We start from the raw sequence: 15304 nt of genomic DNA, 5'->3' as shown, positions 1-15304 counted from the left end.
ATGTAAATTACAGACGCCTCTCATCTTTTTAAGTGGTGGAACTTGCACTATTGCTGACTGACTAAATACTTTTTTGCCCCACTGTATGTAGCTGCGGTGTGTATATGTATGTGCGTGTAGCTGCGGTGTATGTATGTAGCTGCGGTGTGTGCACGTAGCTGCGTTGTCTATATGTGTGTGCAGCTGCAATGTGTGTGTGAGTATGTCGCTTTACTGTGTATATGTGTGTAGCTGCGGTGTGTGTATATACAGCTCTGGCGAATATTTAGAGCCCACTGCACAGTTTTATAATCCGCCTCTCCCCATGTCTGAGCCGTTCCATTCGAGTGTCAGTAGAATTCCCACCAGAGGACGCCTCATTCTACTTCATGTGCTTCTGATTAGTGATCACCTGAACCAAATATTATTTAACGAAGGAAACTATAAAAACCCTGCTGTGGTGATCACTATCCTCCTGCAATAGGACAAGCTGGATGGCAAAACAAGTGCTAGAAATATCCCAAAAGTAATAGGAATTAAAAAATAACTTTTATTCTATGTGCACATGTCCGGAATTGCTGCTTTCCGCGGCAATTCCGCAACTGTGCCGCGGGTAAAACGCATACGAAATTGGCATGCGTTTTCCCACTAAACACTAGTGTTTTTCAAACGATCTGTAGCATCGCTTGGAAAACTGGTTGACAGGTTGGTCGCACTTGTCAGGCAGTGTTTGACAATTGTGACCAACTTTTTACTATTGATGCTGCTTATGCAGCATCAATAATAAAAAGATAGAATGTTAAAAATAATAAAAAAAAATAAATCGTGATATTCTCACCTGCTGGCGTCCCTCGCAGCCTTCCCGCTCCTCGCGATGCTCCCGTTCCCAGTAATGCCTCGCAACAATGACCCCAGATGACGTAGTGTCTCGCGAGATCGTTACGTCATCACAGGTCATTGCTGCAAAGCATTATTGGGAACGGGAGCATCGCGAGGAGCGGGAAGGCTGCGAGGGACGCCGGCAGGTGAGAATATCACGATTTATTATTTTAATTCTTTTTTTTTTTTTTTTTAACAATGATATGGTTCCCAGGGCCTGGAGGAGAGTCTCCTCTCCTCCACCCTGGGTACTAACCACACATGATCCGCTTACTTCCCGCGTGGTGGGCACAGCCACATGTGGAAAGTAAGCGGATCAATGCATTCATATGTGTGCGGAATCCCCGCGATTCCGCACAAAGAATAAACATGCTGCGTTTTTATCCAGAATGTGATTCCGCCACGGAAAAAAGCGCAGCATGTGCACAAAAATTGCAGCTTGCATCCTAGTAATAGGATGTTTAATGTATGCATTTTTTCATTTTTTTTTTTTGCGTTTTTATAGCGAAAAATCCTGAACGTGTGCACACAGCCTTAGCCATGCCAAAGGAGTTGAAAAGAAAAGTCTTGAGTGAGGGGGAAAAAAAGGGCTCAATTCTGGCTTTCCTAGGAGAGGGACACAGTGAGCGTCATGTTGCCTCCATCCTTAAAATTTCTAAGACTGTAGTCCATTACAACAAGGTCAAGCAGCAGATATTGGGGACAACGAAGCTACAGACCGGCAGAGGGTGAAAACGTCTCTCCACTGACCGGGATGACCGTCATCTTATTTGAATGTCACTCAGCACCCACAGGATGACATCAAGTGACCTACAAAAGGAATGGCAAATGGCAGCTGGGGTGAAGAGCACGGCAAGAACAGATCATAACAGGCTCCTAGAGGCAGGACTCAAGTCATGTAAAGCTAGAAAAAAGCCTTTCATCAATGAGAAGCAAAGGAGAGCCAGGCTGAAGTTTGCCCAAGACCATAAGGATTGGACCATGGAGGACTGGAGTAAGGTAATCTTATCTGATGAGTCTAATTTTCAGCTTTGCCCAACACCAGGTCGTCTAATGGTTAGATGGAGACCTGGAGAGTTGTATAAGCCACAGTGTCTTGTATCCACTGTGAGATTTGGTGGAGGATCGGTGATGATCTGGGGAGGCTTCAGCAAGGCTGGAATTGGGCAGGTTAATCTTTACGAAGGACGTATGAATGAAGCCGCATACAAGGTTATCCTGGATGATTCCTTCTGCTCAGACAATGTTCCCCAACTCTGAGGACTGGCTTTTTCTGCAGGACAATGCGCCATGCCACACAGCTAGGTCAGTCAAGGTGTGGATGAAGGACCACCGCATCAAATCCCTGTCATGGCCGCCCAATCTCCAGACCTGAACCCAACTGAAAACCTCTGGAATGTAATCAGGAGGAAGATGGATAATCACAAGCCATCAAAGAAAGAAGAACTGCTGACATTATTGTACCAGGAGAGGCATAAGGTTACCCAGGAGCCGTGTGAGACTGGTGGAAAGCTGCCAAGACGCATGAAAGCTGGGATTAACAATCATAGTTATTCCACACAATATTGATTTCTGAACTCTTCCTGAGGAAAAACATTAGAATTGTTGTTTCTAAATGATTATGAACTTGTTTTCTTAGCATTATTTGAGGTCTGCAAGCAATGCATCTTTTGTTATTTTGACCATTTCTCAATTTCAGAAAGTGAAAACAAAATGTATTGCTTGGAAATGCAAAGACGTGTTATCAAAAGTTTATAGAGTAAAAGAACAATTTACATTTTACTCAAAATATACCTATAAAGAGAAAAATCTGACAAACTGAGCATTTTGCAGTGGTCTCTTAATTTTTGCCAGAGCTGTGTGTGTGTATGTAGCTGCGGTGTGTGTATATGTGTGTGTATGTAGCTACGGTGTGTATATGTGTGTGTATGTAGCTGCGGTGTGTGTATATGTGTGTGTATGTAGCTACAGTGTGTGTATAATTATGTGTCTGTAGCTGCGGCGTGTATATGTGTGTATGTTGCAACGGTGTGTGTGTGTGTGTGTATGTAGCTATGGTGTGTATAATTGTGTGTATGTAGCTACGGTGTGTATAATTGTGTGTATGTAGCTGCGGTGTCAATATATGTGTTTATAGCTGCGTTATGTACATGACATGTATGTGCGTAGCTGCAGTGTGTATGTAGCTGCAGTGTATGTGTGTGCGTAGCTGCAGTGTGTGTGTATAGCTGTGTGCGTAGCTGCAGTGTGTATGTATAGGTGTGTGCGTAGCTGCGGTGTGTGTGCGTAGCTGCAGTGTGTATATGTGTGTGCGTAGCTGCAGTGTGTGTGTATGGTGTGCGTAGCTATGGTGTGTGTGTGTGTTCGTAGCTGCGGTGTGTGTGTGTGTGCGTAGCTATAGTGTGTGTGCGTAGCTATAGTGTGTGTATGGTGTGCGTAGCTGTGGTGTGTGTGTATATGTGTGCGTAGCTGCGGTGTGTGTATATGTGTGTGCGTAGCTGCGGTGTGTGTGCGTGCGTAGCTGCGGTGTGTGTATGTGTGTGCGTAGCTGTGGTGTGTGTGTATGGTGTGCGTAGCTGTGGTGTGTGTGTATATGTGTGTGCGTAGCTGCGGTGTGTGTGCGTGCGTAGCTGCGGTGTGTGCGTAGCTGCGGTGTGTGTGTGCGTAGCTGCGGTGTGTGTGTGTATGTGTGTGCGTAGCTGCGGTGTGTGTATGTGTGTGCGTAGCTATGGTGTGTGTAGCTGCGGTATGTGTGTAGCTGCGGTATGTGTAGCTGCGGTGTGTGTGTGTATATGTGTGTGCGTAGCTGCGGTGTGTATATGTGTGTGCGTAGCTATGGTGTGCGTAGCTGCGGTGTGTGTGTGTGTGGCTGAGGTGTCTGTGCGTAGCTGCGGTGTGTGTGTGTGCGTAGCTGCGGTGTGTGTGTGGCTGAGGTGTGTGTGCGTAGCTGCGGTGTGTGTGTATATGTGTGTGCGTAGCTGCGGTGTGTGTGGCTGAGGTGTGTGTGCGTAGCTGCGGTGTGTGTGTGTGGCTGAGGTGTGTGTGCGTAGCTGCGGTGTGTGTGTATATGTGTGTGCGTAGCTGCGGTGTGTGTGTGTGGCTGAGGTGTGTGTGCGTAGCTGAGGTGTGTGTGCGTAGCTGCGGTGTGTGTGTGGCTGAGGTGTGTGTGCGTAGCTGCGGTGTGTGTGTATATGTGTGTGCGTAGCTGCGGTGTGTGTGTGTGTGCGTAGCTGCGGTGTGCTCTGGGGACGTGGGAGGTTTATTTTTCGCTTCTTTCGGATGCCTCATTGCTGCATAGATCGGAGAGGAGGCAGCGATACCAGAGAGGTAGGAGCCGTCATCCTTCTTCCTGCACTCGGCGGGCGATGCGCCATCCACCTGTCCAGCATCCACACAGCCCTGACCCCCAGCATGTGCCCTGCGTACTGTGCATGGGTGACAGGGGAGGAGAGCAGACAGGAGGCGGCTGTGTGTGGCACTGGCATCGGTGGGGGAGGCTCATCTCTTAACGCTTTCATTGCTTCATGAATTCCCCACAACACTGCACAGCTGTAATCTGTATGATGTGCCAGGCTGTGCCACCGTGTGACTGTATGTATGATGTGCCAGGCTGTGCCACCGTGTGACTGTATGTATGATGTGCCAGGCTGTGCCATCGTGTGACTGTATGTATGATGTGCCAGACTATGCCACTGTATGTATGATGTGCCAGACTATGCCACCGTGTGACTGTATGTATGATGTGCCAGGCTGTGCCACCGTGTGACTGTATGTATGATGTGCCAGACTGTGCCACCGTGTGACTGTATGTATGATGTGCCAGACTGTGCCACCGTGTGACTGTATGTATGATGTGCCAGACTGTGCCACCGTGTGACTGTATGTATGATGTGCCAGGCTGTGCCACCGTGTGACTGTATGTATGATGTGCCAGACTATGCCACCGTGTGACTGTGTGTATGATGTGCCAGACTATGCCACCGTGTGACTATGTATGATGTGCCAGACTGTACCATCGTGTGACTGTATGTATGATGTGCCAGACTGTGCCACTGTATGTATGATGTGCCAGGCTGTGCCACCGTGTGACTGTATGTATGATGTGCCAGACTGTGCCACCTTGTGACTGTATGTATGATGTGCCAGACTGTGCCACCGTGTGACTGTATGTATGATGTGCCAGGCTGTACCATCGTGTGACTGTATGATGTGCCACTGTGTGACTATGTATGATGTGCCATGCTGTGCTACCGTGTGACTGTATGATGTGCCATGCTGTGCCACCGTGTGACTGTATGTATGCTGTGCCACCGTGTGACTGTATGATGTGCCATGCTGTGCCACCGTGTGACTGTATGTATGCTGTGCCATCGTGTGACTGTATGTATGCTGTGCCATCGTGTGACTGATGTGCCATGCTGTGCCACCGTGTGACTGTATGATGTGCCATGCTGTGCCATCGTGTGACTGTATGCTGTGCCATCGTGTGACTGTATGTATGCTGTGCCATCGTGTGACTGTATGTATGATGTGCCACCGTGTGACTTTGTATGACATGGGTAAAGGACTGTAAATAAACTTGTGGGCGCAGCCATGTGTAGTGGGCGCTGCAGCCAGTCAGTGGGTGATCCCTTGTGTGCGGCGGGTGCAGATTTGCATTATGTGGATGTCGAGGGTGAGGAGTGCGGACCTCAGCGATTCCATGTGATATTGGCCACATCCAGAGACAAGAAAATGGCAAAACCAGCGGGATGCCGGACCCATAGCATCCTGTCCACCACCTGTGTATCAGGGGTTAATCCATTCTGGTGCTTGTAGTGCAGAAAGGACCTGTAGCCTCGAAGATGAGAAAACTCTGCTCAGAGTATCAGATCCGCAGGTATCGGGCGCTGGCGCATTGTCCCCGTCCAGCTCTGTATTGGGACAGGTTCTGTGACTACATGAGACGAGGCAGAGCTGCAGTGTAAAGCATGGAGGACAGAGACGCAGCTGCAGCCTCTGATAAAACAGACTGACAGAAAGTCACAAGAAATGTCTGGACATAAAGGAATTGTTGCCCAAATATTACAGGCAAGGGGGTCGGTATGGGGAGCAAAGATTGATAGCGAGGGGCGGTGCATGGGGGTCCTGTATTGGGGAGGGGTGCTGGGTGCGGTGCTTGGTATCGGGGAGCAGTGCGGGGGGCCGCCAGTACTACGATGTGACCGTCTTCTCTCTGTTTCGCCCGCAGGCAGTATGAGACCGTCGTTCCTGTGGAAGACCCCCTTGTCACAGAGGTGACGTCCACGCTGCAGGAATGGGCCTCGCTATGGAAGCAGCTTTATGTGGTAAGTCCCCGACACTGACGGACACAGAGGACGTGCGCCGCTCTGCTGAGCTGATCTCACCGGCTCCGCCATTGAAGGGGTTTGTGTCTTTTTGGAGCAGCAAAGCTGTTGCTATAGTAGCATGTGTTCTATTCACTGATTGTTGCGGAGGGAGCAGACAGGCTGTGCGGTGCCCTGCCCTAGAGGCACGGAGCGGTGCCATGCTCTAGAGGAACTGAGCGGCGCCCTGCCCTAGAGGCGCGGAGCGGGGCCACGCCCTAGAGGAACTGAGCGGCGCCCTGCCCTAGAGGAACTGAGCGGCGCCCTGCCCTAGAGGCGCGGAGCGGTGCCATGCTCTAGAGGAACTGAGCGGCGCCCTGCCCTAGAGGAACTGAGCGGTGCCCTGCTCTAGAGGAACTGAGCGGCGCCCTGCCCTAGAGGCGCGGAGCGGTGCCATGCTCTAGTCTGGAGGAACTGAGCGGCGCCCTGCCCTAGAGGAACTGAGCGGGGCCCTGCCCTAGAGGAACTGAGCGGCGCCCTGCCCTAGAGGAACTGAGCTGCTTCCTGTCCTAGAGGAACTGAGCTGCGCGTTGCCCTAGAGGAACTGAGCTGCTTCCTGTCCTAGAGGAACTGAGCGGCGCTCTGCCCTAGAGCAACTGAGCGGCACTCTGCCCCAGAGGCGTAGAGCAGCACTCTGCCCTAAAGGAACTGAGCGTGGCCCTGCTCTAGAGGCGTAGAGCTGCACTTTTTCCCTGAAGAAACCCTAAAGGTGTGGAGCAGCATGCAGTCTTACCTGTTTGCCCTCTGCCGGTATCGGCGGAGCGGGGTCCTGGCGGCACACTGACTCTCGCTCCTTGCGGGGTCCTGGCGGCACACTGACTCGCGCCTTGCTGGGTCCTGGCGGCACACTGACTCGCGCTCCTTGCGGGGTCCTGGCGGCACACTGACTCGCGCCTTGCTGGGTCCTGGCGGCACACTGACTCGTGCTTCGCTGGGTCCTGGCGGCAAACTGACTCGCGCCTCGCTGGGTCCAGGCGGCAAACTGACTCGCGCCTCGCTGGGTGCTGGTGGCATTGAATAAGGCCCATTGTGGCCAAATGTGGCTTTTTCCATTTACTTCCCGTGTAACCGCTGCCATCTGCTCTTACAAACAGAATAGGTGACAATTTATCCCCATGAGAAGTTTCTGGCGCCTCGACCCTGCACAGAGCGGCCTTCAGTGCACGAGACACATCCACGGGACCGTGCCGAGAACGTCCTGCGGCCCCTCGGGGGCGTCACGTGCCGCCATCAGCCGCGTCCTCCTGCTCCTCCTCTGCAGTGATGGGGGAGGGAGCAGCAGACTGGAGGCTTCTGATTGGTCAGACCAAAAAGCATATGTCTGATGTTACTCCAGGAAGACGCCGCCCACTCGGCACAGGTAGAGAGAGAAGACCCCAACCCTCCTCTACAGACTGAGAAACTATAGGGGGCACCAGTGAGATCTAACCAGGAAAACAGACTGCAGCTTTGAATGTGATTGGAGTATAAGATGTTTCAAAAACCTGACCTGCACATCCAAACATAGACTAAGTGTGAACAGGTGCTGAACCCAGAGTCGCCAACTCGTATATAGTAAAGTAAATAGGGCAGCACACTGCAGCGCCAAAACACGCAAACTTGAAAACACGAAATTTAAACTGCATTACTGCACTAGAAATATGAAAAATGAGAGCTTTTAGCGCATAAAAATGGCCATATTTATGTGTACCTCGTAGCCACTTTACGGCATCTCTCTTATACCAGGTCCTACGCTTGACCTACCTCACTGAGAATAAACGTCTCCATCTGAATGGGTCCATGTGAAACCTCTCCTTGGACTCAAATTCTCTCTCTCTGTGGAGGGGTATTGGACCTGCTGTAATTAAAACACCTGTGGCTAGGAGGCGGGAGTGCACGATCAGAAGGCTAGAGAATACATTTCAAAAACCTGACCTGCACATCCAAACATAGACTCAGTGTGAACAGGTGCTGAACCCAGAGTCGCCAACTCGTATATAGTAAAGTAAACAGGGCAGCACACTGCAGCGCTAGAACATGCAAACTTGAAAACACGAAATTTGAACTGCATTACTGCACTAGAAATAGCCACTTTACGGCATCTCTCTTATGCGAGGTTTCACATGTACCCATTCAGATGGAGACGTTTATTCTCAGCGAGGTAGGTCAAGCGTAGGACCTCGTATAAGAGAGATGCCGTAAAGTGGCTACGAGGTACACATAAAATTGGCCATTTTTATGCGCTAAAAGCTCTCATTTTTCATATTTCTAGTGCAGTAATGCAGTTCAAATTTCGTGTTTTCAAGTTTGCATGTTTTGGCGCTGCAGTGTGCTGCCTTATTTACTTTACTTGGAGTATAAGATGTGACTGAGGAACGTCTTGGTTTCGTCATTATTTTGGCCTATGCAGTCCCCTGTGTATCTAATCCTATCCCGTGTGATACTGACTGCTGAGCCGTGTATCTAATCCTCTCCTGTGTGATACTGACTGCTGAGCTGTGTATCTAATCCTATCCCGTCTGATACTGACTACTGAGCCGTGTATCTAATCCTCTCCTGTGATACTGTCTGCTGAGCCGTGTATCTAATCCTCTCCTGTGTGATACTGACTGCTGAGTCGTGTATCTAATCCTATCCTGTGTGATACTGACTGCTGAGTCGTGTATCTAATCCTCTCCTGTGTGATACTGTCTGCTGAGCTGTGTATCTAATCCTATCCTGTGTGATACTGACTGCTGAGCCGTGTATCTAATCCTATCCTGTGTGATACTGACTGCTGAGCCGTGTATCTAATCCTATCCTGTGTGATACTGACTGCTGAGCCGTGTATCTAATCCTATCCTGTGTGATACTGACTGCTGAGCTGTATCTAATCCTCCTGTTGCGTGCCTCCGGCCGCCCGTGTGCTGATGTGACCTTATTCCGGTGACCCACTTTCCGTGTCTGGTCGCTGCCCGCCGCCGGCTCCGTCCTTCCTCCGCCATTATCTCCCCCTCCCGTCCTGTGATCTCTTCCTAATGTGTAAATCCCCTGATTACATTATCCGTGCCCCCCCCTGATTTAATCCCCCGCCGCCCTTCCCCCATGCGCTGGCATCGGTCGGACGCTACTTGGAGTGATGGCGGCTCTTTCCGGATTTTGGGGCTTTACTTTCCAGATTTGTGACTTGGCCATAGCGCAATGACAGAAGCTTGCAATGGACTGTGTGTCATACAGCCCCGCGGGGGCCTAGGCCCACCTGTGCTAGGCGGGGTCACTTAGGGGTATTGGCAGGAGGCCATCATTGCTGGGACCATGGCCTGGAGGAGAAAATGGTCGCACGCGAAGTAGTATCACACGTCAGTAATGTGAGTGGCAGCCGAGGATGCAGCTCTGGATGTGACTAGAGCACCAGCCTCGATGTCATCAGTGCTAGGGACAGATTTACCCAGCGACCCTCCATATAATGGCGCTGCGTCTTGTCGCTCCGGACCATCTTTGGATGGCGCTGCGTCTTGTTGCTCCGGACCGTCTTTGGATGGCGCTGCGTCTTGTTGCTCCGGACCGTCTTTGGATGGCGCTGCGTCTTGTCGCTCCGGACCGTCTTTGGATGGCGCTGCGTCTTGTCGCCCCGGACCGTCTTTGGATGGCGCTGCGTCTTGTTGCTCCGGACCGTCTTTGGATGGCGCTGCGTCTTGTTGCTCCGGACCGTCTTTGGATGGCGCTGCGTCTTGTTGCTCCGGACCGTCTTTGGATGGCGCTGCGTCTTGTCGCTCCGGACCATCTTAGGATGGCGCTGCGTCTTGTCGCTCCGGACCATCTTAGGATGGCGCTGCGTCTTGTCGCTCCGGACCGTCTTTGGATGGCGCTGCGTCTTGTCGCCCCGGACCGTCTTTGGATGGCGCTGCGTCTTGTCGCTCCGGACCGTCTTTGGATGGCGCTGCGTCTTGTCGCTCCGGACCGTCTTTGGATGGCGCTGCGTCTTGTCGCTCCGGACCGTCTTTGGATGGCGCTGCGTCTTGTTGCTCCGGACCATCTTAGGATGGCGCTGCGTCTTGTCGCTCCGGACCATCTTAGGATGGCGCTGCGTCTTGTCGCTCCGGACCGTCTTTGGATGGCGCTGCGTCTTGTCGCCCCGGACCGTCTTTGGATGGCGCTGCGTCTTGTCGCTCCGGACCGTCTTTGGATGGCGCTGCGTCTTGTCGCTCCGGACCGTCTTTGGATGGCGCTGCGTCTTGTCGCTCCGGACCGTCTTTGGATGGCGCTGCGTCTTGTCGCTCCGGACCGTCTTAGGATGGCGCTGCGTCTTGTCGCTCCGGACCGTCTTAGGATGGCGCTGCGTCTTGTCGCTCCGGACCATCTTTGGATGGCGCTGTGTCTTGTCGCCCCGGACCGTCTTTGGATGGCGCTGCGCCTTGTTGCTCCGGACCATCTTTGGATGGCGCTGTTTACTTGGCCTTGTCACGTTTCTTATCCTGGTCTGGATCCGCAGTTAGCTTTATTATCCCATTTATGTCAGGAGGAGCGATCAGAGTTCTGCGCTATGTGTTTCCATGGAAACCCAGCACATCGCGCTTCCCACGCACCGTCTTTTCCTGTCTCTTTCTGAGCCCACTCATATCTCACCGCCTCCTTCCTGGGACCCCCTGCGTGACTGAGAACAGGAGCCCGACGTGACCACACCGAGCAGGATACTCAAAGGCTGGACTCTTCACAGGATGGAGCAGGTCGCAAGATCTGACTCCTCACGGGATGAAGCGGGTCGCGGGATCTGACTCCTCATAGGATGGAGCGGGTCGCGGGATCGGACTCCTCGAGGGATGGAGCGGGTCGCGGGATCGGACTCCTCGAGGGATGGAGCGGGTCGCGGGATCTGACTCCTCATTGGTTGGAGCGGGTTGTGGGATCTGACTCCTCGCGGGATGGAGCGGGATCTGACTCCTCGCGGGATGGAGCGGGATCTGACTCCTCGCGGGATCTGACTCTTCGCGGGATGGAGCGGGTCGCGGGATCTGACTCTTCGCGGGATGGAGCGGGTCGCGGGATCTGACTCTTCGCGGGATGGAGCGGGATCTGTTTCCTCACGGGATGGAGCGGGTTGCGGGATCTGACTCTTTGCGGGATGGAGCGGGATCTGTTTCCTCACGGGATGGAGCAGGTCGTGGGATCGGACTCCTCGCGGGATGGAGCGGGTCGCGGGATCTGACTCCTCATTGGTTGGAGTGGGTTGTGGGATCTGACTCCTCGCGGGATGGAGCGGGATCTGACTCCTCGCGGGATGGAGCGGGTCGCGGGATCTGACTCTTCGCGGGATGGAGCGGGTCGCGGGATCTGACTCTTCGCGGGATGGAGCGGGTCGCGGGATCTGACTCTTCGCGGGATGGAGCGGGTCGCGGGATCTGACTCTTCGCGGGATGGAGCGGGTCGCGGGATCTGACTCTTCGTGGGATGGAGCGGGATCTGTTTCCTCACGGGATGGAGCGGGTTGCGGTATCTGACTCTTCGCGGGATGGAGCGGGATCTGTTTCCTCACGGGATGGAGCAGGTCGTGGGATCGGACTCCTCGCGGGATGGAGCGGGTCGCGGGATCTGACTCCTCATTGGTTGGAGCGGGTTGCGGGATCTGACTCCTCCCGGGATGGAGCCGATCGCTGGATCTGACTCCTCGTGGGATGGAGCGGGTTGTGGGATCTGACTCCTGTCATCGATCGATATCGGAGCAGTGTGTGTGTGTGTATACTGCTGTACGCCCAGGTGACTGAGTGGCTAGAGGGGTCTGCAGCCCCCCATAGGGCTACAATGGTCAAAACTCTCCGGTATTTATAACTGCAGGAGAAGCAGCTCTGGAGCACAGACTTCTGCTGCAGAGAGACCTTATTATCTGTTGCACAGCGCTTCTTCGCCTGTTCTGCCGCGATCGTAGCGACCCCAATACTCGGCCCGTGCTGCACGCGTTGTTGGAATAAAAACACAACAAGGCGGATTCGTTGATTTTGTTGTTGTTTTTTTTTTTTTTTTTTAATTATCCGCAAAAAAAAAAATGTTTTAAAACTATGCAAAATTGCCGCACAAGTGGCGCCAATAAAAGTGACCACATCCGTAGAGCACAAGAAGTTGTCGTGCCGAAGGGGAAATAGACATTCCGGCTCTTGGAAGGGAAAGATGAGAAAGGCGGCCTGGTCTTTAAGGGTTAATAACCCCCGTCAGACTGAGGAGAGGCGCTGGCCCGGACGTCTCCGCTCTGCACCTGCCTCGTCTGACAGGCGTGCACCACGCCCGCCCGCGCTCCTCGCCCGCCCGCGCTCCACGCCCGCCCGCGCTCCTCGCCCGCCCGCGCTCCACGCCCGCCCGCGCTCCTCGCCCGCCCGCGCTCCTCGCCCGCCCGCGCTCCTCGCCCGCCCGCGCTCCACGCCCGCCCGCGCTCCACGCCCGCCCGCGCTCCTCGCCCGCCCGCGCTCCACGCCCGCCCGCGCTCCACGCCCGCCCGCGCTCCTCGCCCGCCCGCGCTCCACGCCCGCCCGCGCTCCTCGCCCGCCCGCGCTCCTCGCCTCTGGACCTGATGGTTGTGGAGGACGAGTCACCTTTCCTGACGTTCCGGCTGCCGGGGATGAGTTCTCCGACGTTTTCTTCATTTTCCCGCATTAATATTGTAGTGATTCCTTCCGCATGGCTGAGCAGGCGATCGGCAGACAGGTCCGACACTTCTGTGGAGATGCCCGGCAGCGCCCATCAGCATCGCCAAGAGTTTCCTACCGTGTGCCAGGCTGCATTATAACTGCCCCGTCCTGACCGCCCTCTGCTGATCATTAACAGGAGCCGATAGCTGGGTGAGGGCGCCCCCTGCTGGTGCTGGATGCTACCACCCTGTATAAGTGGGCACTGCCTGCCCGTCCGCCCTCCTTTGTGTGATCACAAGAACTTCCCAGCCCATCATGTCTACGGCACGATAACAAATACACGCAATACAAATCTGATGGATGTTACTGGAGACAGTCACCGAGCGTGTGCACCGATATGTTACTCGCCTGTCTCTGCTCCTGTGCAGGACATGGAGACAGTCACCGAGCGTGTGCACCGATATGTTACTCGCCTGTCTCCGCTCCTGTGCAGGACCTGGAGACAGTCAGCGAGCGTGTGCACCGATATGTTACTCGCCTGTCTCCGCTCCTGTGCAGGACATGGAGACAGTCAGCGAGCGTGTGCACCGATATGTTACTCGCCTGTCTCCGCTCCTGTGCAGGACCTGGAAACAGTCAGCGAGCGTGTGCACCGATATGTTACTCGCCTGTCTCCGCTCCTGTGCAGGACCTGGAAACAGTCAGCGAGCGTGTGCACCGATATGTTACTCGCCTGTCTCCGCTCCTGTGCGGGACATGGAGACAGTCAGCGAGCGTGTGCACTGATGTTGCTCACCTGTCTCCGCTCCTGTGCAGGACATGGAGACAGTCAGCGAGCGTGTGCACCAATATGTTACTCGCCTGTCTCCGCTCCTGTGCAGGACATGGAGACAGTCAGCGAGCGTGTGCACCGATATGTTACTCGCTTGTCTCTGCTCCTGTGTAGGACATGGAGACAGTCAGCGAGCGTGTCCACTGATATGTTATTCGCCTGTCTCCGCTCCTGTGCAGGACCTGGAGACAGTCAGCGAGCATGTGCACCGATATGTTACTCACTTGTCTCCGCTCCTGTGCAGGACCTGGAGACAGTCAGCGAGCGAGCGTGTGCACCGATATGTTACTCGCCTGTCTCTGCTCCTGTGCAGGACATGGAGACAGTCAGCGAGCGTGTGCACCGATATGTTACTCGCTTGTCTCTGCTCCTGTGTAGGACATGGAGACAGTCAGCGAGCGTGTCCACTGATATGTTACTCGCCTGTCTCCGCTCCTGTGCGGGACATGGAGACAGTCAGCGAGCGTGTGCACTGATGTTGCTCACCTGTCTCCGCTCCTGTGCAGGACATGGAGACAGTCAGCGAGCGTGTGCACCAATATGTTACTCGCCTGTCTCCGCTCCTGTGCAGGACATGGAGACAGTCAGCGAGCGTGTGCACCGATATGTTACTCGCTTGTCTCTGCTCCTGTGTAGGACATGGAGACAGTCAGCGAGCGTGTCCACTGATATGTTATTCGCCTGTCTCCGCTCCTGTGCAGGACCTGGAGACAGTCAGCGAGCATGTGCACCGATATGTTACTCACTTGTCTCCGCTCCTGTGCAGGACCTGGAGACAGTCAGCGAGCGAGCGTGTGCATCGATATGTTACTCGCCTGTCTCTGCTCCTGTGCAGGACATGGAGACAGTCAGCGAGCGTGTGCACCGATATGTTACTCGCTTGTCTCTGCTCCTGTGTAGGACATGGAGACAGTCAGCGAGCGTGTCCACTGATATGTTACTCGCCTGTCTCCGCTCCTGTGCAGGACATGGAGACAGTCAGCGAGCGTGTCCACCGATATGTTACTCGCTTGTCTCTGCTCCTGTGTAGGACATGGAGACAGTCAGCGAGCGTGTGCACCGATATGTTACTCGCCTGTCTCTGCTCCTGTGCAGGACATGGAGACAGTCAGCGAGCGTGTGCACCGATATGTTACTCGCTTGTCTCCGCTCTTGTGCAGGACATGGAGACAGTCAGCGAGCGTGTGCACCGATATGTTACTCGCCTGTCTCCGCTCTTGTGCAGGACATGGAGACAGTCAGCGAGCGTGTGCACCGATATGTTACTCGCTTGTCTCCGCTCTTGTGCAGGACATGGAGACAGTCAGCGAGCGTGTGCACCGATATGTTACTCGCCTGTCTCTGCTCCTGTTCAGGACATGGAGACAGTCAGCGAGCGTGTGCACCGATATGTTACTCGCCTGTCTCTGCTCCTGTGCAGGACATGGAGACAGTCAGCGAGCGTGTGCACCGATATGTTACTCGCTTGTCTCCGCTCTTGTGCAGGACATGGAGACAGTCAGCGAGCGTGTGCACCGATATGTTACTCGCCTGTCTCCGCTCTTGTGCAGGACATGGAGACAGTCAGCGAGCGTGTGCACCGATATGTTACTCGCTTGTCTCCGCTCTTGTGCAGGACATGGAGACAGTCAGCGAGCGTGTGCACCGATATATTACTTGCCTGTCTCTGCTCC

General features: G+C 54.0%; 1 protein-coding gene across 9 annotated transcripts in view; it reads left to right on the top strand.

The window, feature by feature from the left end:
- DOCK3 (dedicator of cytokinesis 3) overlaps positions 1–15304 on the top strand; it is a 179806-nt gene that overhangs the window by 56950 nt on the left and 107552 nt on the right. For 7 of the 9 annotated variants that reach the window (XR_011314921.1, XR_011314923.1, XR_011314922.1 and 4 more), the window contains exon 5: positions 6089–6185. Coding sequence is in view for 5 of the 9 variants with exons in the window: in XM_069736068.1 (XP_069592169.1) it covers positions 6089–6185 (97 nt within the window). In the remaining 4 variants the exon portion in view is untranslated. Of the gene's footprint in view, positions 1–3943; positions 4186–5684; positions 5738–6088; positions 6186–15304 lie in introns of those variants that run through there. The other 2 variants (XM_069736071.1, XM_069736070.1) reach the window with 2 other exon arrangements.

Source organism: Ranitomeya imitator, chromosome 8, assembly GCF_032444005.1.
Source record: "Ranitomeya imitator isolate aRanImi1 chromosome 8, aRanImi1.pri, whole genome shotgun sequence".
NCBI classification, from domain to species: Eukaryota; Metazoa; Chordata; class Amphibia; order Anura; family Dendrobatidae; genus Ranitomeya; species Ranitomeya imitator.
Note: the sequence above shows the minus strand (reverse complement) of the source record. Positions and strands in the feature narration are given on the sequence as shown.